At 55.9% G+C, this 25829-nt stretch overlaps 1 protein-coding gene across 1 annotated transcript; it reads right to left on the reverse strand.

Moving 5' to 3' along the window:
* Nucleotides 1–23219: 23219 nt before the first annotated feature.
* Nucleotides 23220–25339, reverse strand: ADRA2B (adrenoceptor alpha 2B). Its single transcript, XM_016142920.2, has one exon. The coding sequence runs from the start codon at nucleotides 24978–24980 to the stop codon at nucleotides 23598–23600; it is 1383 nt and encodes a 460-aa protein (XP_015998406.2). The 5' UTR covers nucleotides 24981–25339; the 3' UTR covers nucleotides 23220–23597.
* Nucleotides 25340–25829: the final 490 nt, after the last annotated feature.

Below are 25829 nucleotides of genomic sequence, written 5' to 3' on the forward strand. Positions count from 1 at the left end.
AGGAGCCGATGGCGTGTGGCATTCCAACTTTCTGGAGCTCCACAGACGCTGGCACAGACTCACAGGGACAGCAGGGCTTGCTGCAGACTCCTCCCTGAGTAAGAGGAAGTAGGGCTCAGGATGGAGATGGTAAGTGACTGTTCAGGCCTTGGTCACTGCTTTTTCCCCGTGGACAGCCGAGCTGAGAACATGGACCCAATATGTGAGGCACAAGGGCAAGCAGGTTTCTGGGCCCTTCGGGTATCCACTCATAAGCCAAGCGGCAGGGTTAGGAAGAGGCTACTTCTAGGTTCATTGAGGACAGGATGAACACGGGAGTGGTAATGTGTGACCAAGGATTTGCCAACCCTGGTCCTGATGGCTTCTAAGATTCTGTCCTGGCATAGGTTCATGGCTTCTCTGATTGAACAGCGACTGCTACCAATGCAGCCAGAGGATACTGGAGACCACTTAGGAAGGCCAAATGAGGATCCTGTGGCCCCAGGTGTCTGTTCCTGGAACCTCACTCCCCGAAGGAGAACCTGCAGCCCAAGGGAAGGGGCTGGGCCGGTCTCCCTTCCTCCTGGGCCCCTAGAGCTTGGCACTGTGATGCTGTGGCGGTGGCAGTGGCAGCTGTCAGAGCTGCGGCATTCTCATTCCCTGAGCTGCTGAGCTGCACCTCTTACAGAGAGCCCATTAAGCCTCATTTTATTACCTGTGATTATTGCCATTAGAGGGGCTTTGTTCTCTTTATTTAGGAAAGAAAATAGTTTTAAATCTCCAAAGCAAGAAAGGAGCACACCCACTTAGAGTTCTCCTTGGGGGAGGGCAGAGGCTCGTGGAGGGACTCTGTGGTCTCCAGGCTCCTGTCGGCCTTGTCAGCATGCAAACACAGGGCAACCAGTTGTGAGCTGTGGGACGATGTGGAGTGAGCTCTGTGGGGCCCCACTGGGTCTCCCTCACTTCTGACCCCGCCGTCATCCCCTCACTGCCTATACCTTGCACCACAGCCTGGCGAGGCGGGCGGTGCTAGGCCCTTGTCCCCTTCACACTGAGAAAACAGGGTGTTAAGGTCTGCCCAGGGTCTCTCAGGCAGTGCCAGAGTATCAGCAGCAAGAATGAGTTGTCATCGGTTAAGCATGTTCCTTCTTATCCTGGGACCCATGTTGCGCCACTTCATTTTACACGAGTACCTGTTTTCACTCACAGAAAGAAATCCAAAGAAGACTTTCACTTTTACAAAAAAGGTGAAAAGGAAAAATAGTGGGGAGCCACCTCAGAGAGTGTGTCCAGGCAGCAGAGAAGAGGGCGGCCAAGGTAGAGGGGACAGTGCTGGAAGTGGTTCTGATGCCCGGGGTCAAGGAGGGGCTGAGACCCAAGTACTCCTCCAGCAGGTGTCCCCCCCCCCCGGGGCCTCTAGCGGATGCCCCCATTTTTTTCCAGAAAAGCAGCCAGAGTTGAGGTGTGCAGAGAAGGCCCCCAAACCCCTCTCATGAGGCAGCCTCGGGGAGAGGGAGGTACTCAGAGCCGATCCTGCAGAGGGGCTTCCTCTTCCGCTCCATTTCCTCTCCTATAAAGTGGAAACCCCCACCCCAAGGCTCTGGTTCCCTTCTGAGGTGGTCGTGAAAGCCAAAGATGATAACGAGCCCACTCTTGTCAGATAAACACACAAGAAGGATGTGAGTGACAGTGCTGGGATGTTAGTGACAAAGGGCCTCTGAGCTGATCCGGTGCCCAGTCTCCACTTTACAGAGGCAGAAACAGGCCCAAGAGGTCACATAATGAACCTGATGAGTCAACGATTGCAGTCATGGACAGAACCCTGCCTTCTCTCCCACGCTATGCTGTCTTCAGACTGGAAACTCTCTCCTTGCCTTCTTTGCCTGCCCCTGCCCCAAAACATTTTCCCTCAGCCTGCCATGCTGGATAGGACAGTTTCTTGGAGGTGGTCAATATGTATGCTTTCCTAGTCAGGCTTTAACTGGGCATCAGTCACTCACACCTTAGTATGAATTAGTTTTGTCAGCTGCTTTTCCTAGAACTCACAAAGCAAGGGCAGTGGTAGGACGAAGCTTTTAAAGAAAAGGGCAGAGAAAGAGATATTTGTGGATCCTCTAGCTTTGTTCAGGGAGCACGAGCTTAAACAGACCCAAGGCAGCTGTTAGAGTAGAAAGGGGAAGCCTAGTTTCAGTCCAGGTTCTTGAATTTATTCACTCTGCGCTCCAAGTTCCATCTCTGTAAAATGGTGACAGAGCACTGACTGAATGGAAGTGCCTTCCAGGATGACGTTCTAGTTTTTTACAAGGAGAGGGTGCTGGAAAGGGGTGGGCAGTCTTCCAGGCCTCCCTCACCCCAAGGCCCAGGACAGGAAAGCCAGGCCTTCAGGCCCTTTGTCTCATGGGCAGGGTCTTGTTGCAGCTCTGCAGGAAGATCAGACAGGCCCCAGCAGGAGTCAGTCACAGAGGAAATTCCTGCCTTGACAGCAGAGCAGTAAGTGAACTAAACCTCAGTCCACTCCATCTTCAACTTGTAACAGCCTCTCCCAGGGAGCAGGGCCTGACTCCCACATGACAAACATAAAAGTCCTCTCTCTTGGTGAGCCACTGAGCTCACAGAGCTCCGTCAGGACCACTTCTCTCTCTTCTTCTGTGAACAGTGTTTTATTGAAGTAAGTATAATTAACATGCAATAAAGTGGCAAATCTTAAGGGAATAGCTCAATGAATCTCTACAAACATATGTGCCCTATAGCCAGCACTCACATGTTGTTAACAGATAAGCCTTGCAACAGTCTAATTTACTTATTGCTCTCGGTCCTTTGTGCTAGCAATGCCATATATTTTATTTCTATATTCTTATTTTTGTTCTAAACAGTCAAAAGTCTTTTAAAACGTGGGGGAAAAAATAGTCTCACGTTTGTCCACATGTTTACAAGTTCCTCTCCATTTCTTTCTGGGAGTCTTGCTCTTGGTCTAAAGAACTACCTTTAGTATTTCTTGTAGTGTAGTGAATCCTCCACGCTTTTATTGGTCTGAAAATGTGTTAGTTTGGCCTTTATTTTTGAAGGAGACTATTGTTAGACATAGATTTCTGAGTTCACAGACATATTTCCTTTAAGCCCCTTAAAGCTGTCTTTCAATTTCCTTCTGTCTTCTTTTGTTTTTAATAAGAAATCAGCTATGAGTCTTACTTTTTTTCTGAATATAACATGAATTTTCTGGATGATCTTAAGATCTTCTCTTTATGTCCCTTTTCTAGCTTGATTATAAAGTACCTAAATATAGACAGCCTTCCTCTTATTCATCCTGTTTGACCTTTCTAAGGTTGTTAAATCTGTGTATTGATGTCTTTCATCTATTTTGGAAAATGTTCGGTCATTCTGTCTTTGAATATTTATTCTGCCCCCATTCTTTCTCTCTTCTCTTTCTTTCTTCTCCAGTTATACATATGTGATACTATTCAATCTTGTTTCATATATTTCATTGTTCTAGTCAGCGGGTTGGCAAGCTGTTCCTCTAAATGGCCAGGATGTAAATATTTTAGGTTTTGATGATGATATGGTCTCCTTCACAGCTACTCAGCTCTGCCACTGTGGCACTAAAGCAGCCATAGACAATACTTAAATAGGAATGCCTGTGTTCCAATAAAACTTTATTTACAATGACAAGCAGCAGGCCAGATTTGACCTCATCTGAAAAGGAGAATAACGACACCTGAGAAAAGATGGTGTGTGTATACAGTGCTGTGGATAGAGGTGAGGGCAGACTGAGTACCCTTGGGAGGAGGCTCCTGGTTGGACACTCGGCTCCTTCCTGCTGTCACCTGCCCCTCACAGAGCTGCTGGCTGGGCTGCAGCATCACCAGTTTTCAAAGAAGAATGCTTTCTGGGCAGGGCCTCAGGGTGAAACCTTCCGAGCTTGGGCAGCTTCCCGAGCTCGGAAACCTTGAATGCTGGCCAGGATGATGACTAACCATCTCTGTGACCTCGGGCAAGGGGCCTAGTGCTGAACTAGTGCCCCTGCAAGTAACTCAAATGCCAGCCCTGCCTATGTCTCCAGGTCCCTGAGGCATCTGCCATAGCCATGCAGTGAGAGCAATTCCCAGGACCCATGCAGGGCCTCACCGCTGAGTAGGCGGTTCTAGTGGGGTCACTCCCCGGGCACAGGCCTGCTGTGTGGACATACTGGCTGCTCTCTCATTGACAACATGTTTCCCACAGGTCTTGGGCCTGTCTCACCCTGCGACAACCCTCCTGTGACAAGGGTCCCTTCCAATTTGCAAAATGTAAACTGACAGAGTCTCTGCAGGCTCCAAAACTGCATGTGGCCAGGGCAGGGATCCAGCCTATGGGCTAGTCTGGAAGGGGATGCAAAAGAGAAGGGCCCGTCCTGCAGCCCCAACACCTGCCTGCCCCAGGACTACTCTGCCAAAGTCATTCAACCCTTGTCTGGAAGGCCAGCTCTCCACTCCACCTCCTGCCCATGCAGCACTTCACAGTTTACAAAGGAAGTTTCTCTACCTTCAGAAGTGTGTTTGACCTCACAGCTTCCTCAGAGAGGAGGCGAGGAGCTTGTCCAAAATCCACATTCCTGGAAAGGGATGGGCAGAGACGAGGACCACATCTCTTGTCTCTCAGAGCCCAGTGTACCACTGTGGCCCTTCCCCCTTCCACTCATGAGATGGCTCCTGTAAGGGTGGGAAGCCCACCTGCCCCACCCCACCCCCACCCCTAGCCCTGAAGACTGTCATATCCTGAAGTCAATGAACAATGAACTTGGCAGGCACTGGGTAATGTCACTTTAATTAGGAAACAGATGAGGCCCGTCTTCAAGACATTCACAGCAACTTCCCCTCATTCTGCCCCGGGGTTCCTCCCACTGCAGCTTAATCCCCAGCAGAGCCACTGACCTCCAGGGTGGTGGATGGCGGGATGGGGGAAGAGTCCAGGCCTGGCTCCAGGCTGGCCAGCCAGAGGCCAGGGCCACCAAGAGCTGCTCACGTCCGCGCATTCCTCAGCATCCACATCCTTTGGCTGGCTTCCAGGGGTCAAGGCCCAGCCCCTCGCTGGGGACCAGGGAGGGCTCAAGCATTCTGGCTGGCTCAGCCTCGTGCCCGACCTCAGCAGAGAAGCATGCGGAGGCTATGCCTTCCAAGCCGTCCCTCCTCTGCCCTGCCCAGGCTGCATAGTCAGAAGCTTGACCTCCAGGTGCCTCCAACCCCACTCACTGCATGGCCACCTGCAACTGTCTCACACTACTGCAGGGGCAGCTCACTGTCTCTCTGCACCCATGGTGCTACCCCCTACTACCGCCACTTCCTTTCGGAGCACCTAAGTTAGGCACATGCCTCCGTCTGCCCCACGGTTTGTCATCCAGCATTATATTTTCTGTATCTTCTCATGACTATCTGGCACCTCATTCAGGGCTCCTGATGGCCATGTGGCTCACCCTTACCCATCGTCCTATGTTGGACCTCTAATTCCATCCCACTCTTTACTGTCATTACTGACACTGCAGGAAGCTCCCTCGTGACAGGCCTCAAGACCTCGATGAGAGCTCCTGGGAGAAACACCAGCAGGGGTCTGCTCACTGGGTAGTTCTGCAAACTTCATACCCCAGGGACACAGATTGACCCAGGTCACTACACCAGTCTACACCCCACAGCTGCCACAAAGAGAGGAGAAAGGACAGAGCCATTTGAAAAAGTCTCTGCCACCTACCTAGCACCCTCCAGCAGAGTCCCAGACCGGGAAGGACTTTTGCTTCATGCCCTTCAGCCACATTCCAGGGGTCATAGCCCTGAGGGCAGCTTCCTGGCACTGCCTCCAGGCCATGAGGGGAGATTCATTGGAAGTGGAGCAGAATGAAGGGAGGGGGAGGTGGGTAGTACCTAGGGGGAGGGAGCCTTGCCAGTGGCTTGGGGCCTCCCCTAAGGGCCAGGCGGGCTGCCAAAAATTGAAACAACCCAAATGTTTATCAGCTTATAGGTAGATAAAATAAGAATAAATAAGAATAAAGTACTGATTCAATCTACAACATGGATGAAACTTGAAAACATTATGCTGAGTGAAAGAAGCCAGACAGGAGAGGCTGCATATTTCATTTATATGACATGTCCCAAATAGGCAAATCCATAGAGACAGAATGTAGTCAGTGACTGCCAGGGGCTGGAGGTAGGGGGAGAAGCAGGAGATTGGGAGATGACGGATAAAGGGTACAGGTTGTCTTTGGGGGTGATAAACTATTCTAAGCACAACTCTGTGAATATACTGAAGTATGTACCTTCAATGGGTGACTGTGGTATGCAAATTATACTCAATAAAGGTTTTTAATCTCTTTGGAGAGGCCTTGCAGCAGCCTGGTCATCTTTTCCAGGCCCTAGAGCTTCAAGGAGAGGAAGGAGCAGGAGATTCTGGGTCCAGATGCCAGCAGTACCATGACACTGCAAGTCACCTTGACCAGGCCACCTCCGCTCTCTGGACCCCATCTCCTCATCTCGAGGACAGAGGGAGCAGGTCATTTCTGAGGTCTGTCCCACCCCTGAGAAGTGATGGCTCAGCCCTCCAAGCCAGCAGCCCAGTTCTAGAGCTCTCACCCAGAGAGCTGTTGTCTTGCAGGAGAAAGCTCTGTGCTCAAAACAGTTCCACACGGCATTTTCTGCAGTGCTAAAAAACCAGGTGCCACCTAAGTCTTCAACAGTAGAGAACAGTCACACAAAACTGTGGTTGAGCAGTTTTAAAAGGAGGCCTGGAAACACTGACAAGCATGGGATGACGCCGTTGCTGGGTAGAAGGCATAACACAGACCTGAGTTAGGACGGTGCGTGATGGCCCGTGTAAATACCACCAGAGAGGCACTGGGACCATTGGGGCTGTCACATTGGGCAGGGGGCAGCAGCAAAACTGAGCATGTCACTTTTGTCTATTGAGAAGTCCAACAATGTCCCCCTAATGGCATCTGAGAGACCTAAAGGTTGGACATCGAATCCTCGGCATAGGAGCTGTGTGTCCAGGTCACCCAGAGGCCACAGCTGCCTTGTGGAGCAGGTCAACTTGAGGGGAAGGAAACCAGGAGGCTGGTGACCACTCCCTGGGATGCCTAGAAGACAAGGTCTCCAGTTGGGCAGAGACCCCAGGGCCACTTCCTGGAACTGTAGTGGGGAGCCCTGCCTGCACACCCTACAGATCATCAAGCACCCTCAAATCCCCGTGGCCCAGCACAGATTGATTTCTGCTCAGTCCAGAGTCCTGTGTGAGTCCTCCAAGCAGTGACTCAGGGTCCAGGCTCCATTCAGTCTTCGGTGACCTTCAGGTTGCTACTCTATGGAAGAATGCACCTGGGAGACTTTTCTGGGTCAAAAAGAAGTGGTATGTGTCTCTCTGTCCCCTTCCCACTGGTCCAGCTCAGCCCTAGGTCCAGGGGGCTGAGGAACACCATCTGATGCTGCTCAGGTCGCTAGGAGCCCAGGGTGTCCAAGCCTGAACAACTCTGCCCTAAACCTATCCTCCCTCCCACACACCCTGGGGGAACCAGGCTCCCTGGGGCATGGCTAGCAACTCCAGTAGCTCAAACACAGCGGTGGGGAGAACGAACCCCCAGAGGGCTGCAGGCTGAATGCGAAGGTCCCCACATCAGTCCAGGAGTCTGGACTTTGTCCTTGGGCAGTGAGGAGCCACTGACAGCTTTAAGCCCCGAAGAGCCATGAGCAGGTCTGGGGTCCAAAGAGATAAGGCACCAAGGAGGGAAGATGGGGAGGCAGGGGTGAAGAAACCAGTGGGTCCCTGGTGACTGGTGTTAAGTCTCTGGACCCCTGCCCCAGGGCTCAGTCTCCTCTGTCTCGGGCCATCAGGATAGCCTCCGGCCACATGGTCCCCACAGCAGACACCCAGCCCCACTCAGAGGGCAGCAGAGGGAAGGCCACTGGCTCCAGGAGGGGGATGTGAGGTTGTAATTCTATTGCAGCATGCCTGGGATGATAACCACATTTTGTTCCTTGCAGGTGCCAGGGACATTGCTCAGGGCCAGCAAGGAGCCATTAACCCAGATGTTGATGGTGCCCTGAGGGACCATCAACCAGCAGCCTCATTGGCCAGGCCTGGTTCAGGTGGGGTGGGGGGCTCCCCAGAAGGATCCCTGGGAGGAGGTGGGTGTGTAACCTGGCCCTGGGACATCCACTGGGGAGGACAGGTATTGCCTGATGTGTATGGGACACCTGGTGCCCAGGGCTCCAGCCTCCTCACCCCCTTCTTGCCTCTCCACCGCTGTCTACCCTTCTCTTCTCACAGCCCCTTCTAACCTTCACACAGGGAGGTGGCAGCCCCATGTGTGGTCTCCCTAGCCACAGACCCTGACAACAGCTGCCACTCTTCCCTCCCTTGTCCTCACTCCCCTACACAGCCACCTAGCTCACCACAATGGCTGCCTTACAACCAGCCCTCTCCCCGGTGCTGGTCACAGGCCGGCTTGGTCTCGATGTTTGCTTACATGATCTCACCTCATCTTTATGTACCCCAGAGGATAGACTGCTGCCCAGAGAGGGGAGGGATCTTGCCTGAGGTCACATAACAACAGCAGGGAAAGCTAGAAAAGCTACCTCTTCCCTTCCCGCCCCCTCCTCAGCCCTCTGTCCTTCTCGCCCACTATAGCCACCATGCATCCTGCCCTCAGAGGACAGGAGAGGCAGGACTAATGTCCAGAAAACCAGCCTCTGGCTAAGGGAGCTGCACACTGTGGGCTGGCCCCCGTGATGCCAAGGATGTCTCTCTCTCTCTCTCTCTCTCTCTCTCACACACACACACACACACACACACACACACCTTCCTGGTAGCCCAAGAACACTGGGAACCCAGATGTCTGCCTTCTACAGGCAGAAGCAGCCAGAGAGGATCCCTGGAGGGAAGCCGGGAGTCTGGCAGCAAGAGGCTTACCTGCAAGGAGCCTCTGAGGGCACTGTGCCTGCCCGTAGAAGGGGACATTTGAAGGCTAGAAGAGGTTTAAGAAGAGGACAATGCTTACTTCCAGTGATAGCACTGCTCTCACATGATGCTCCATGACGAGTGATGGTGAGTCCTTCAAAAGTCCTAACAGGACATGCCCACATAGGGACTCAGGAGGACCAGAGAGAACTGAAACATTGGGTGTCCAGATAGGGGCAGGTGAGGCATTTCCACCACCCTTAGCAGGGTACATGGCTCACTTGGAGGAAGGGACACTGGCCGGGGCTCAGCACGTTCTCTGCAGGACCAGTAAACAGGGTATTAGGGCCAGTAGGAGTGAGCTCTGACGTGTCCGAAGAAGTCAGAGCCCTAGCTGTCCCAGCTCAAGCTGAGAAGGGCCTGAGAGAGTTCGGAGAAAGAGCTACTCTCCTCGGACAGAGGCACAGAAAGAAAAGGGGTCCAGGGCTGGGCATCCCGTGTCTCTGTATGGCATGGGGCCTGAACAGCTCCCAGACTGCAGCTTTGGAGGCTGTGCACATGCGAAGGTTGACACTGCCAGGCCCTCCTCAGGGTTAACAGCCAAGAGGTGGCCACCCTGTAACCCCAGGCCCATCCATGAAGCCTGTGGGGCTCTGTCCATGAGTCTCACTGTTAAAAATACCCACCTCTCCATCATCCCGTCAGCCACACTCAGGGACAGTGTGTTCCAAGGGCCGAGCTGCTCTCTAGGGACCAAGCACAGGGGCCAGAAGGGCTGAGGACGTTCCTGGCCGCCCCCTGGCCAGGAGAGTGAGCACAGAGGCTGAGGCTCCCAGTTCAGACTCACAGCCACACGCCAGCCTCCCCAAGATCTTGGTGGGGGGGGGGGGGGTAGGTCCAGTGACAAGAGCCCCAAGGGTGCTCATGGGATGCCGGAGTTGCCTTCCACAAGGTGCCATAGGACCATCTCTCCTGGTGACCTGGAACTCCCTCCCCGCTGGCCTAGAACCTAGCAAAGAGGACACTGCGTCTGCTTATTGCCATGTGGCTTACGCCTCTGATCCCAAAAACATGCCTGGCTGGGCCCAGACGGAACTTTACAGGGAACCAGGGAGGAGAAGAGGGACTTGGGAGCATGTGAAGGCCTTTGTCTTTGTCCCTCTCTGCTGTGGCCCACTCTCCCACAGAGAGGAAGAGAGCAGCAACAGCACTCAAGGCTAAGAGACCAGGCTGTGGAAACTGAAAGACCTGGATGCAAACCCTGCCACAGCGCTGACTATAGTGTGACCTTGAGAAAGGCGCCTAACCTCTCTGGACCCTGATTCTCTGACTGATAAAACAGATGCTCATGGTCCCAACTTGCAGGGTTGCCACGAGGCCAAAATAAGTTCCAGATGTCACTACAGGCATAGTGCCTGACACTGAGCAGTCAAGAAATGGTGTCCTTATTAGCACACCATGATAACAGCCCTGGCTGCAGAATGAACTTTCAAATCCTGCCTCCTCTATCAACCAGCTGTGTGGCCTGGAACAAGTTGCTTGGTGCCTCCGACCAGTTCACTTCCTGGCCTTTAACATGGAATAATAGCACTCAGTCCCCCTGCATGGATGACCTGAGGCTGGTGCTGAGTATGCAACGAGCACTCAGTAAGTGAGCAGGCCCCAGTCAGGACAGCAGGACACTGGAGCCCCAGAGAAGGATGGGCCCATGGCCAGGGACGGGGCCGCAGGGGGAAAGGCAGCTCCCTGGGCCCAGGCTTCGTGAGAACAGTCGGAGGCTTTCCTGGTCACACACCACATGGGCTGCAGGGTCTCGAATGAGCTCACAGCCCCGCAGACCTCCCAGGGCCCCTGGACAACACCCCGTGCCGGCCAGCAGGCCCTACCCGTCCCCACCCACCTCCATACTACTCTGCTACACCCAAGGGAATGGGTGAGGGGAGAAGAAGAAAGAGATACAGAGACAGGTGGAGAAGAGACAGAGGGAAACCAAGAAGAGGCTCAAGACCCAGGGAAGAGGAAAGAGAAGGGAAGCAGGAAGGAGGGGAAGGGAGGAAGGGCAAGCAGGAGGCCCCCAGACACAAAGTGGGACCAGGGAAACAAAAGTCACAGAAACATTCTGAAATTTAGAAAACACAAGTGACCTCCCTAAAAGGCTCACATGAGAGGGAAGAAGGGGGAGCACCAGCTGGTGAGACCCCAGGATTGAGGGGGCGTTCGGACTAGTGATAGAGCTGGAGATAACCTGACTCCTAGCAAACAGGGCTTTACCTGAGACTGAGTGATGTATTGTCATAACAACAGATGTAGCATTTGGGGTAATTACTGTGCAGAACAGAGAGAAGCAGGAACTCTGGCTGTCTGAGAGGAGGTCTTAGAGGCATCCTCAGGCTCCCACCTGCCCCTGCCCCACCCCAGCCCCTTCCTTCACCTCAGCCTAAACCAAAGTCTTTCCAGCCCGAGTGCCCCAGGGCTGATCTTCTGAGCCTCAACCTCTCCTCTCTCCCCATCCTCTGAGGCCCTGTCTCTGTGTTTCAACATGACTCTCCCCACCACCCTCAGAGAGAGAGACAGCAGGGACTTCATTTTTCAGATGAGTCAGGGAAGGTGAGGAACCATCCGAAGTCACACAGTAAATACACAGGGGTCTGAAGGTGGCTCTGCCCCTCTGCATAGCCACACCCCGGTGATTAGGGCCCACCCAGGCAGACTGAGGGTGGCTATTCCTGACCCCTCACCCTGGGACTTGTCGGGATGGGTCGGAGAAAGCATTCGTGGGCGAGAAGAAACAAGGGTAAAAGGGTCAATACAACTGGTCTCTGCAGACATTACCCCATTTTGTCTTTAGATCATTCTTTCCACTTTATGCATGAGAAAACAGGCTCAACAGGCTCTGAGAGAAGTGACTCTCCCCGTGATACCACGTGGTCTCTGTCCCTAATGCCCTGCTGCTGAGGGGCTATCTGCTCTGGGGCTGTTCTGGGCCTGGCTGAGCTTGCAGCAGGGGCAAAGCTATTCACTGGACACCCCAGTACTTGGAGGAATTGGGGAGCTTCTGCGAGATGACAGCAGGGCCTGGGCTTGGGGACCTCAGAGGCCAAGGTTCCCAACTGCTGTCATCGAGGGCAGCACCCCCATGAAACCTGGGATCCTCAGCTGCCCTTCTGCCTCTTGTCCTGAGCCATGGGCCTCACGTCCACAGAGCCTTCAGGCAAAGCAGTGGTAAGACATCCTAGTTCCCACAGCGAGTAGCCAGGGCAAGGGAGGGAGTGACCTGGCCCAGCATCCAGAGGGCAGCCAGGAAGTATATGCTGAGTCTCAGCGAGGTGCTGGCCTTTCACAGACTTCGGGCCCTGTGTCCTGGGTCCAGAGCATGGTCTGGCTGATAACAGGGCCCTCTTAACATCCCCAGGCCCTGAAGGATGAGACCCAGATCCTAACCACCCCCCCACACACACACACTGAAACAACCCCCAGAAGTGGGAAGGGCGGTGCTGGTGGGCCGGCCCAGCTGGGAGGATGAGCTTGGGGCTGGGGCTTCCAGCGCCCTGAGCTGCCTGCCACTGGGGGTGGGCTATTGAAGAGGAAGGAGCAGTGAGAGGGGCAAGGGAGAAGGTAAGGGAGAGAGAGAGAAAGGAAGAAAGTTTACTAAGCGGATAGAGATGCAGTTGGTGAGGTAAGGCTGAGAATCTCGAGACCTAAAGAATTTATTGATAGGCTTGAAAAACACAAAGGAAGAGCAGAGGAGAAGACATATCAAGAGAAAATAAAGGGGGGGGGGTGTTGATGGCCCTGCAGAGGGTCCCTCCGCAAGCTATCGGTTAATCCCTGGACTTTGCCCTGTGCCTCTGGACTCAGGCCTGTCCAGCCCGAGTTCACTGCGATCTCACACTGCCCAGGCCAACTGTGACCAGAAGGGAGTCGACAAACAGGAGCAGGCAGGCATTCAGGGAGCAAGAATGGCCCTGCACTGAGGCTCAAAGACAGCCAAGTAGATAAAACCTCTGGGTGGTCAGGGTCTACCCAACGGAGGCTCTTGAGGCAGCACTGGAAAAGGAGCATGGGAAGACATGAGGAGAGGAAGGGGGTGCACTGGTCACTGGCTGGATCCGGCTGAGTCTAGGGGAGCTGGCGTGCCTGGGGTAGGGTGTGGGGATGAGGCAGCTTGGGCAGACAGAGCAGCCTGCACCTTCTGGAGGCCTGCCCAGGCCAGAGGTCAGCATGCCCAGGGTCAAGACAGGAGAATCTGTGTCTACATCACCCGGTGAGCTCTGCAGCCAGGCTGAGAGGTGGGCTACCACTGGCCTTGCCCCCAAACCAAAACCCAGAGTGTACAAAACCCACTATGTTTACCCCTCGGCCTCTACAAAGCCACCACCAACCCCTGGAGTGCAAGGCAGAGAGGGAGACATGTCACCAACGAGACAAGCCCCAGGCGTCTGAAAGCCCGGGGATGTTAGCTGCCTCGCACGTCCTACCCACGCGCACAGGCCTCTGACCATGACTGCAGGCCAGCCTTGCCCCATTGCACCTGTCCCTTCCTCCAAAGGGTTGTGCCATGTCTGAGCTGAAGTCCCCTCAGAACTGTGCCGAGTATCCAGAGACTTGGGCTCGGGTGTGGCTTTAGGCTTCATCAGCTATGTGATCTAAGATGAGTCCCTAAACTGTGGGGCCTATTTCTGCACCTACAGAATATGAGGGTAGAAGTGAAATTTGGAGCACCAGATTTGCTCTCTGCCTCCAAACTCACTCTCAGTAAGTTGGTTATTTTTGCTGTCACCCACAGAGTTCTGGTCCCCTGCTCAACACTGACAGGGTCTCAAAGGAATGGGGTGCTGGGCATTTGGGGAGAGGTCTGGGGACATCCACAGGTCCACAGAGACCAGAGGCCCTCATCCGGACCCAGGGAGGAGCAACCTGAGAGACTTCAGGCCAGAGAGAAGAAAATAAACAAGTTCGCTGACGGCCCTCAGCTGTGGCTGTGTCTCCTCCCCTTTGCCTCCTGACACTCGTCCCTCTTCTCCACTTCCTGGAGCCAGGAGACCCTGACATCTCAACTTATTTTTAGTCAGCTGCCTCTGGAACAGAGCTGCTGGCCCTGGGCCTCCCCCCACCCTGTCTTCTGCCCCAGGGGATAGCCTGGGGCCAGAAGACACCTCTGAACGTGAGGGAGCCCATACCCAAGCCATAGGCTGGACAGTGTGTCCCCACCCTGCTCCCCCCGCAGCCCCCTCCTGCCTGAGACCCAAGCCACTAGTCCTCTGGAGTGAGATTCCAGTTCCATAACACTGTGCTCCATCCCCCAGTGCTCTCAGCCTTGGTGCTGGAGGCCTATCCTCTGCCCCCCAAACCCCTCACTCCCAGGGTGCAGGCTAGTGGTGGCCCTCTCCATGGCCCTTCGAGCCAGCACAGGGCTCAGTGCACTGGAGAGAAAGAGACCCAGGTGTCCAGGCAGGTTCCACACAGGGCCCTCCAAACTGCTCGTTATGCACCAGCTGTTTATCCTGTGCCTGAAGCCTCTGCCTAGCTCCAATGTCCCCAGGAATTCCTCTCAGGCCCCAAACTTACACACTCCATGCGCCCAACCAAAGCTGCGCTGTGAGGGATCCACAGCCGTCCGTCCAGCTCCCCAAAGACAGCTCACCAATGACCAATGCCTGTTGTTGTTCAAGCCCATCCTTGAGGCTCTAACCCCCCACCTGCCTGTTCACTCATCCTCCCTCCCAGGGAGGAGTTCAAATAAATTTAGCTTTCTCCCATCACCAGCCAAGTGGACATGACTTCTGGGTGGTCAGGGTCCACCTAACAAAGGCTCTTGAGTGAGCACTGGGAAAGGAGCATGGGAAGGAGTAAGGATGGGAAGGGGGTGCACTGGTCACTGGCTGGATCCGCCTGAGTCTAGGGGAGCTGGTGTGCCAGTGGTACACCAGGTGATACAGGTGACTGCCAACACTTCTGGGACTTATAGTCTAGCAAGGGACAAAGATGAGGAGTGGACAGACAGATAAGTGACCCTCCAGCTGGTGATAAGTGCCCTGAAGAAAACTCACAGCAGGGAAGTGAGATAGATGTTTGGTTGGGGAGGGATGGCAGAGGTGCCAGTGTCAAGTGCATTGACGGGGTGGGGTGCAGGGGTGGCCTGCTGCTGTGGGGCACTCTGTAGGTGGAGGGAATGCAGGAGCCACAGCATCTGCTCATACCAGATGACCAGACTCCCAAGCAGCATTATGCCACACGACTGTGTGGACTGGCAACCTCGAACCATCCTCACCTGGCTTTACATACTCCTGAGAGCACAAGACCTCCAAGGCCCCTGCAGCCCTCCCCACTCTGCTCACCGATCCCTGGCCCCAGTTAAGGCCTGCTGGCCCAAGAAGCCCCGTGCTCACCCAGTCCCTGCCATGCTGCCTGAACTTGCCCCTAAAGTCTGCCCCAGACCCCTCTGCTGGCAGCTGTGCTACCATGTGCAATTTTCTCTGAATCTCTGGGGTGGCCCTGGACACTGACATTTGACCCCGTGGGTGCCCCCTACATAGCAGCACTGCAGGAGTTTTACGAGTGTCCAGAGACGGCCCTCTTTACACCCTTTGCATCTGGTTGGGCAGCCCTTCCCCTATGCCTACGAGGCAAGGCCAGGATCCTCCCTTGACCCAAGGGGCATGTAGGCTTCATCGCCCACATGAGCTGCAGTCATTTGAGAATACCTGCCTGGCATTCCCCGAAGCCTTGGTCCTGGAGAGAGTTCTGGGATCTGCTACTGATGTCTGCCATGGGCACAGCAGTGCGGGCACAGCACTGAAGGCTCAGCCACACATATGGTGTATTAACTCGTTTGCCTGAGCACCTTCCCCTCTGCTAGACGCTGGAGGAAGTTCTGGGTGGGAGAGGCTCTGAAGCCCCTGGAAACACGGAGTGATGGTAGGTGGGTAGAGCAGATTCCATACACAGGACAGGGCCACTTTCTGTGGCCCAGAGTCCACCCTTCTTCCTTCAGGACATAAGCAGTGAGTCGTGGGACACCAGTGCACCTTGGAGGGGACCTAGATATCCACCGGAGTACTCAGGAAGCCTCTGCCATTTGAAGATGCCAACTCTATTAGGACATCTTCTATACTATCTCTCCCAAAACAGCTCTCCAATCTTAAAGGTGCTAATGTTATCCCATTTTAAATGTGAAGAAAGTGAGATTCGGAGAGGTTTCACAGTTTTCCTGAGGCCACTGAGCCGGTGGGTGATGGAGCCAGGTATGACGGCAAAGCCAGTGCTGTTCTCACGCTGCCACCAGGATGACCCAACCATGCCTTCTGTCTGCCTGTCCAGCCCCAGCTATTCTTCCGCATTCAGGGACCAGTCCATGCCCCTCCCAGGATGCCCTGGTGCCCCTCCCTTCCCAGTTCTGTGAGACTGTTCTCCCTCCTCTAATCCAGCCAAGGCCGGGAGGGAATCTTCCCATGGAATTTCTCTAGGAAACTATGGAAAAAAACAAAACAGAAAATTTAAACACTGAACCAGAGACGCATTCCCAGAGCACAGGGTCCCCAGCCTTAGCGGACCAAGGCCAAGGCTGCCCCAGATTACAGGGGAAGCTTGCTTATTCCCCAGACATTTCCTGTGCACTGTGCTGGGCCAGATGATGGTTGCTATAGGCAAGGGGCATGGGCACCTGTGAGGCAGAGAGCTGGGGAGGCTGATGGCACATCCACCACAATTGGGATTAAAGCTAGCCCATTTTCAGGAGCCATGTCTTTTCCCCATGTAATTCTTGGCCCTGACCTCATGGGAGCAGAGCTTCCCCAGGAGGCCCCTCCTGGAGGACCTCACCTGCTTCCTCCTCCATGGCCCTTCTGTTCGAGTTCCCCTTCGCCTTACTGTAGACGTGATGTAGGGCACAGGCTGACTCCTGCTGCCCACCCCACCGCACTCAGGCACATGTGCCCTGTTGGTCCAGTTCCCAGACTGCTTTGGGGGAATGTCTTTGAAGATGACCTTTCTGAGGTTCCTACCACCTAGATTTCCCCGGGACAGAAGTGTCATGAGCAGGACAGGGAGGTGGCTGAGGGGTATTACTTGAGTCTGGGTTGGCTAAGGAGAAAGCCTGGTGGGCAGTGGGGGGAGCTGCTTCCTAAATAATAATAGATAAGCAGGGAAAGGCAGGGGTGAGGTGGAGAGCAGGAGAGCACTGGATCAGTTCTCCTCCTCTTTCTGCCCTGCCCAGTGGCTCCCTGGAACCATACTCAAGGCTGTCTCCTTCACCTGACAGTGAGGAATTTGAAGCCCAAAGAGGTGAAGGGATTTGCCCAAGGTCACGCAGAAATTTGATGGCCCTGCTGGGACCATGACCCGAGCCTCTGGACCCCAGCTAGTGCTACTGAAACAGCCAAGGGAATCCTTCCTTGTGCTACCCTCTGTCACCTTGTACCACCCAAATTCCAGCTGCCAGGCGAGAAGGGGACAGAGAGGCCACAGCCTGCCCAGAATTGCAGCTGGGACAATTGTGTCAAAGTGGCACCCGACGAAGCAGCTAGGGGACTGGCGGAGGCTGTGGGCTGTGACGATCCCTACCCACCCCTGCCCTGCACTGCGAGCTGAGGTCTGGGTTTAACCCTTGCCGACCCCCAGTGTCCAGGGACAAAGAGCAGCAGATTCATGCAGCCTCTCACGCTCCCTGCCGCACAGCTGCAGCTGGGCTGGGGTGGGAACAGGACAACACAGGGACAGCTAGGGACAACAAGTCTCCACATTGCCCCTACCCAGCCCTTTCCCCTCTTGAAGCAGCCAGGTCTCCTGGGGTCCCAGGCGGTGGCATTCTAACTGAGCCCTGGCTGCTCTGAGGTTGGAGGGGCCCACCCTCAGTTCCAGAGGGGCCTCCCCAGGGAAATCAAAGGCAAGACCATGGCACCCTCAGCCAAGCCCAGCTCCTCCCAGGCCTGGACTGCCAGAGCGCCAGGGGCCCCAGAGGGCAGCAACGGGGCCATAGGCAGCCCACACTTGCCAGAAAGAGAAGCTCTTTTTTGGTCTCCAGTCTGTTCCAGTCCACTAGCAGCCACAATGGTCCATGGAGGCTGTGGAGCCAGGACTGTCCCAGGGGGAAGCATGAGGCAGAGGGAGGCTCAGAGAGGGGAGAGCAAGTCACTGAGGACCCGGAAATGGGAAGGGCGAGGAGAGGGGAAGGATGGAAAAAAGAGAGGGATGAGGGGGGCAATGGAATCCCAGGGGTAGGGGTGGGTATGAAGAGGGGGGCCCCTTGCCCTTTAAAAATACCACTGATCAATAGAGGCCATCAGGCCGAGCCAAGGAGCTTTTAGCCAACTGCCGATGGCTGGGGAGGGTGTGAGAAGATCAGGGCCAGTGAGCCCTGGGGAGGGTGTGAGCTGACATCCTTCAGGCCTGGCCTTCTGACAACAGCCTTCCTCACGCCAGGCAGATGCAGACGCGGGAGCACGAAGAATCCCAGAATCTAATTTTAGCAGCGTGCTCTCCACCTCCCCCACTAACAGCAAGCAGGGCCAGGAGGGCAGGAGCATCCCACCCCTGCTGGGGCCTGCTCTAATGCAGGTGCCAGTGGTCAGGGAGGTCGGCCCCCAACACTGGGGTCTCTGCAGGGCAGGGGCTTTGCTTGGCTTGGCAGAGGGCGGTTCCTGAGTTTTCTCCCCCACTGAGGGGGCAGACATCAAGGCCAGTTTGTGATACAGTTGGAATTAGACTAGGTGGGTTTGTTCCTGGCTCTGGATGACCACAGGTGACATCCTGAACCACCCACAGCCTGTTTCCTCATCTGTAAAATAGCGGTGGCAGTAGTTTGGTCCCAAATGATGCATAGCAGGCACTGGCCCTCATGACCCAGAGCAGCCATTAGACCTATCACGCTGCCCATCTCAGAGAGCCCCAGTCTGACCAGTCCCCCAACCCCATGTGCCTCTGCACTGAGGTACACAGCTGAAGGAAACACAGCCAGCCCTGACCAGGAGTCCAAACCTCAGAACAACTGATTGACTATGGGCATCTCGGCATCTGCACCCTTCAAGAGCTGGGGCCCAGCCCCACCCAAGGGCAGCCAGAAGGATGGTGGCAGAAGCAGGCATGGCCCTGGCCTCCTCACCTCCACACCGTGATTTTTGCTGACACAGAAGTCCCACCCCAGCCCTGCTGCCCGCAACCATCAGGCCCTGAGAGCAGAACTCCTGGCCAACACCAGGGCAGAAGGGTAGCCCAGTCCCAACTTCTGCTGGTCAGATGCCTCCTCCCAGCCAGCACCAGCCCCACTGGCAGGTGGTCACAGGACAAGGTCTCACATCCTATTCCCAGCAGCACCCTCCAAACACACAAGATGGAGATTGTGCAGAGGATAGGGAGGGAGCAAGGGCCTGATGAGCCCACGAGCTCCCCTCTACCTTGCGTCTTGGTGGAGGGTCAGCTGCCAAGTTGGGGGTGCCTCCTGCAAGAAAGCTCCAAAGAGGAATTTCCATCACCCCAAATTTCTCAGCAACTAGCCTGACACAGGGACTGGGTCTCAACTCCTTTTTAAGGGTATCTGTCTCTGGTGACCTAAGGACCTGGTTCTTCCTAAGACTTCTTCCTAAGTCTTCCTAAATCCCGCCTTCCTCCCCACCCCCCACCCCGCACATCCCCACCTCCCACCCATCCTTTCTATTGGTGCCTCCCCTTGGTCAGGGGCATTTTAAGACAGGGGTCTCCAGAAGTAGAAATGCCCAGCTGAGAGGGCTCACAGTCATCCGGCAGACTGCCAAGCCTCTCAGCTGGCCTGCTGTTCTCTCACTCACCTCCAAGGTATTTGCCATGCTTGCCGCCCCCCACACATCTGCTGCGCTGAGCCCATGTCACTAACACTCAGATGGGTTCAGGATGGACTCAAAAGTAGGTACTGCTCACATAGAACAGCAGGAAGGGGTGGGAGAGGTGGCAGTGCCATCAGGAGCTAGCAGTCCTGGGAGCTAGCTCAGCCATGTGGCCCTGGGAAAGTCATGAGGACTCCACGCACAGGTTCTGAGAGCCGAACCGAACTGAACACACAACGCAGCCAATGGTGGGTGTTAGCAGACAGTTCCCCAGTGTGGGCCTGAGTCTGGCTGTAACCCCTCAGTATGGAAATGGGGGATGAGGGGTAGACTGGGAAACCTGGGGTCCAGACCCAGCTCCATCACCACATGGTTGGGTGGCAGGGGGTTCAAGGCAGAGGGTTTAAGGCAAGTCCTCTCTCTCTGGGCCTTAGTCTCTCCTTTAACAAAACACAGGAATTGGACTGAGCTGTCAGGAATGGAAACCCTGTGAAACACACATCACCCCTTGCACATCCAGTAGCAGTGACAGGACAGGCATGAGCAGTCATTCAGTCCATCACAGCACTGCCACCGGCTGCACTCAGCCCAGATGTGGCTCAGAATCCCCAAACAGCCAAGCCATTGAAGGACAGCTGCAGGCAGAGACCCGATCATAATTCTTCTACACCTGAATTCTGTAGCTTTGTGATTCGGGGACCCAGCTGGATGACCTTGAGCCTCAGTTTCCTCTTCTGCAAAGTGATCACACCCAGCAAGACTGTGAGGATCCAAGGAGCAGAATGGGCTATCAACAGCCCAGCTCCAGCAGGGGCAGTATCTGGAGACTGGGAAGGAGCTCTTTCCTGACCCACATGCCTGCCCCTTGCAGACCCCCAGGCAATGGGGGACGGCATGGTGCAGTGGAAAAAGCTTGGGTCTGGGTGACCAATGAGGTCATCAGACAGAGTACCAGAGGAGTGACAGGCTCAAAATCCAAACAGAGCAACTCTGGCCTGCCCTGGTCAGGCCTCAGGGCCCTGGCAGTGAGCGCAGGCTGGTGGCAAGGGCTGGGAGTCCCACAGGGCAAGGCCTGGCTTTCTTGGTAGGTCCTTGGTGGAATTCCACATCCCTAAGCCCACCATGTGGGTAGACACATAGAATCTCCCCCGGTAGAGTCCATGGGCCCTGCAAGTGTGAATCCTAGGTCACCATGGAGGTAGTGGGTGGCCTGCCCTGCTCTCCCAGGCTCCGCCCTCCCTGGGTCAGCCACTGGCTTCACCCTATCACCCCAATGTCCTGCTGGCCCTGCATATAGCCTGCTGTTGCCTGGCCCAAGGCTGCCTCTCTGTAGTGAACAGGAAGTAGACTAGACCCCTAATCCAACTCATAGAGTAGCTTTCAGATGCTTTATCCATAGCTGAAGACTCAGCACTGACATCCTGACTGTATCTCAATGTGAGACAGTCTGGATAAACCCAGCTCCACTTGCTCTCCCGCCCTCACTGAAGGCAGCTAACAACATTCCACAGGGTACCCATCCTTCCTCGCCCATCATGTGGGTGGTATCCGATCACCTCCACTGGCCCCCATTGCTGCACCTGACCACCCAGAGGGCCAGCTTCCAGCTGACTCTCAAACTATCAAATCCACTGCACACAGCAGCCTTTGCAAGGGCTATTCCCCTACCCCAAACGCCTTCCTATCTCATCTCTGGGTGTTCTGCTCTTCCCCCAAGACCCAGCCCAAAGGCCACCTCCTCTGGGAAGCCCACTCTCTCCTCCTTCCCCAAGCAGCCAGTTCCTCTGGCCACTCCCACCCCCACTGACTTGTAATGAGGAATAAGTGGATGATGCGTGGACAAAGCAGGCAGGCAACTGGGTGGGTACCAACAGACCACACCTGGAGGAGGGGAAAGCTACTGGCCCTGGGAGGGAGCCCATGCCAACCCTGCTGCAAGTAGCTAGAAAAACTGCTCTCAGCAGCCCTTGAGCCACAAGGACACAACATGCTTATTATACAAAATATCCTTTATTGATAAAATAGCTCAGACTTAAAAAAAACAAAACAAAAAAAAACCTGTATATCACAGCAAGGGGGGCCACAGGCAACAATAGCATGAGTCCCCTGGAGCACAAGCTAGAAGAGTCAGCAGAAATCACAAGTCAGCCCCTCCCCTGGACCCACCTCCCCAGCCCCACCACAGGGCAATGTGCTGGCCTCACGCTGACACCAAGGGTTGAGCTGGATAGCCCCTCTCTCCAGGAGGGGCTCTTTTTCATGCCTTCCCTTCCCCCCACCCCAGCAAACACCCTCAGCATCTCTCCTAATCTGGCCAGGTCCATCAGAGTGCCAATAGTGCCCTGCCACTCAGTCCCACCCCTAGCTAAGATTCCCACTGGTTTATGGTTGAAGCCAGGCACTCCCAGGAGGGACATAGGGAAACATCCCTCGTGTGCTCCCAGTTGTCCTGGTGCTAGGGTCTGGAGTAGGGGAGACAACCAGGAGGTAGAGGTCCCTGGAGCACCATCAGCAGGATGGAGCCACATGGCCGGGTTGGAGGTGGCCAGTCAGTACCCACCAGGGGTGAGATCAGTTATGCATCATAGGGACCCATTTAGGCCTTGGAGCCCTGCCTGGCATTGAGGTCAGGGGCTCCCTCAGGGATCCTCGGGGCCCTTGCTAACCTGCTCCAGCTTTGTGTTCTGTCTGGGGGCTCTGTCACCTGCCACAGGTTCTCATGTCAGACCATTCCCAGAGTGTGGGTATTTTTAGCTATCTTGGGGAAACAATCTGCATGCTTGATGACAAAAGACTTGCCCCCCATTGGGGGACTCAAGCCACTGAAAACCCTCTTGGAGTTTCAGGTGAAATGCCAAGAAGTTGTCATGCAGCAGAATAACTCAAGTCCCTGCGGGCACCAAACACGTTCTCAGAGAAACCCTTTAACTAAAACAGTGACTCTGTTGGCCACTCCCCGCTTCCAGTGTGGGGCAGGAATTTGCGCACCCCAGGCAAAGAGAAAAATCTACAGGAAGACAGGTGGTGGTAAACACAGAGAAAGGGGATTTTTATATCACCAAAGAATCACATTTTCTGGTTCTTTAGTGCATTCCCCATAGAGCTCAAAGCTTTCTGCAATGCCTTTCATCTCCCTGAAACAAGTAGGTGGCAAGCTATTGTCGCCCTGGATTTTGCAGGGGGTGAATGCCAGTGATCAGAGATGTCCTGTTGAGGCAGAGGCCAGGCCTCCGGAGGCCCCCACCGAGATACCCATGTGCCCACCTGCCACGCAGAGGGGTGCTGAGTGGGAAACAGTCCACGGTCTGGGCTTCAAAGGAGCTAAGGATCCAAAAGCAGGTTTCTCAAGAAAGGGGAAGAAGGGCCAGGAGATGGTACCAGGGCTGCAAACCCCGCCCAGTGCTTGATAGGGACCATGAGCGACTAGGGTGGATGCATGGCCATCCTTTCTGCTTCCTGAGCAGCAGGACCTCCTGGGGAGACTGGAAGGCTGGCTTCCTGCTCTTTATAGGGAGATGAGGGGGTGGGGGAAACACAAGCAAATGGCCTGCCAGAGAACACAGGGTCCTTGAGGAAGGGAAGCGCACCCATCAGCTTGCAGGGGTCCGGAGTTCCAGGAAGGAGGTGCTCTACCCCAGCCTGGCCTCGGCCATGCTCAGGAAGGCCTGAGCCTCCTCCACCTGCCCACATTCAGGCAGGGTGTGGAGAAGATGTCTCCCAGCAGCTAAGCCAACAGGGGTGGCTTCAGCTGGAAGCCTATGAACAATGTGCCTGTCCTTGCCTCTCCCAGGGGGCTCCCAAGATGAGGCCTGCAAGACCAGAAAGCCTCAGAGAGGTGGCCATATGAACCAGGGCTGAAAGCAGGTTAGCTCTGGTGCCACCTGGCACCAACCCCACAAGGCAGGCGGCTCACCAGGCCGTCTGGGTCCACTGGCGGCAAAGGATCCTTCGGAACGCACGGCGGAAGTCCTGGTTGAAGATGGTGTAGATGACGGGGTTCAGCGAGCTGTTGCAGTAACCAATCCAGAAAAAGAACTGGAAAAGGCCATGGGGCACCTTGCAGTGCTGCGGGCAGATGGCACCGAGGCTGTAGCTAAAGAAGAAAGGGAACCAGCAGAGCACAAAGACGCCAATGACCACTGCCAACACAAAGGTAAACCGCTTCTCCCGGGTCAGTTGAGCCCGCCGACGCCACCACTGCCCACTTGCAGTGCCCATTCCCCTGGCCAGGAGCACCTGGCCTCTCAGGGTGGCCAGCACCCGGGAGCCCTGTGGCTGCTGCAGGGGTGGGCTGCAGGCTGAGGCAGGGGAAGCTGGCAGGGCCTGAGGCTCACACTTGTCCTCCTCCTCCTCAACCTCCTCCTCCAGAGACACCCCACAAACTGCTTCCTTCAGATTCTGGCCTGCATGGGGAAGGGCAGGCCAGCTAGGTGGCAGGGCAGGGCTCCCAGGATCTTCTGTCTCCCCCTGCTCCTTCTCCCCAGTGGGCTTAGAGTGTCTGCTGGCCTCTCCAGAGGCAGCCAGACAAGAGGCCAGGGTTGACGGTCCCCCAGGGACCCTGTGGGGCTGCTTAGACTCACTATCCCTGAGGCCCCCCTTGGCCCTGGGACCTCTGCGGTGGCTGCGCTTGGCGATCAGGTAGATGCGCAGGTAGACTAGGATCATGATGAGGCAGGGCGCAAAGAAGGACCCAATGCTGGAGGCCAGGATGTACCAGGCCTCTTGGTTGAGCTTACACTGCGGGCGCCCGTGAGGCTGGGGTCCCTGGTCTCCCTTATAGACGAGGGGTGGCAGCGAGATGACAGCCGCGATGAGCCACACGGTGAGGATGATGCACTTGATGCGGCGCGGGGTGCGCTTGGAGTTGTACTCCAGTGCGCGACTCACTGCCCAGTAGCGGTCCAGGCTGATGGCACACAGGTGCACGATAGACGAGGTACAGAAGAGCACGTCGAGCGCCAGGTACACCTCACACCACGTGCGCCGGAAGTACCAGTAGCCCAGCAGCTCATTGGCCAGCGAGAAAGGGATGATGAGTGTGGCCACCAGGATGTCGGCGGCGGCCAACGACACCAGAAACAGGTTCTGCGGGGCGCGTAGCGAGCGGCTTGTCAACACGGCCAGGATGACAAGCGCGTTGCCGAAGATGGTGAAGAGGATGAGGAAGGTGATGGCCGCAGCGATGGCCGCGGTGGCCTGCACGGAGTAGGGCTCCTGGTGGTCCATGGTAGGGCCGGGAGAGGGGGCGCTTCTCTCCCAGGGCGAGCACAACCGGCAACAGCTCTGTCCCATCCAGCGCGGCTAGATAAGGGGGCCGCCTCCCAAGCGGCGCTGAGGGTGCTGGAGCTCCATGGCCAGGCCGAACTGGACCTAGGAGGTGGGGGGTCGCCAGAGGCCAGTCACCGCCCTCTTACATCCTCTTCCACTGGCGCCCGGCGACCCTGCTCTTCGCCCCAGAGAAGTTTTCCAAGTTGTCCCGCTGCCGTCCCTGCCCCTCCCAGGACCGGGAAAGTTGCACCCTCCCACCCTGAAGCTGCTGGACGCGCGCGAGGGTGCGGGGTCCCGCGGGCGGTGGGGGACGCGCTGCTGGTTTTCGGAAGAGGAGCGGAGGCTGCGGCGCTAGCTATCTCGCTCAGGCCCGGAGCTGCTCCTGCAGGCAGCCCGCGGTGGCAGGGGAATGGGGAGCGAAGCAGCGGCTGCGGGAGGGAGGAGACTGGAGGCGGGGGCAGGAGGCGGGGCGGGTGGCCGGCCGCGCGCAGCTGGGTGGAGGGGCGCCGCGCCGAGGACTGCGGATCGCACCCTCCCCACGACCAGCCTCTGCCCCAGCACCCCCACTCCCTTCCCCCCGGCCTCTGTGCGTGGGGGTCCGAGGGGCACTGCATTTGGGGTCATCGGGACGCTGACAAGGATGCTTGCGGGAGAGAAAGGGTCAGTGTGCGCCGGGAGCAGGGACGCTGCTTGGGCGTGGGCACGGAGGGGGACCTGTCTTCTGAGGACTGCAGGGCTTGGGCGGAGCCCCTGAGACGAGGAAGGTGGTCGCTAGTGGGTCTTTGCTCTCGCCCGAGTCCCAAAATGAGGGTGAGGGATGTGTTGGACGCCGGAACACAATAAACCACAACCACGACAGCGTCCGAAAAGGAA

Source organism: Rousettus aegyptiacus, unplaced genomic scaffold (genome assembly GCF_014176215.1).
Source record: "Rousettus aegyptiacus isolate mRouAeg1 unplaced genomic scaffold, mRouAeg1.p scaffold_m13_p_7, whole genome shotgun sequence".
Lineage (NCBI taxonomy): Eukaryota > Metazoa > Chordata > Mammalia > Chiroptera > Pteropodidae > Rousettus > Rousettus aegyptiacus.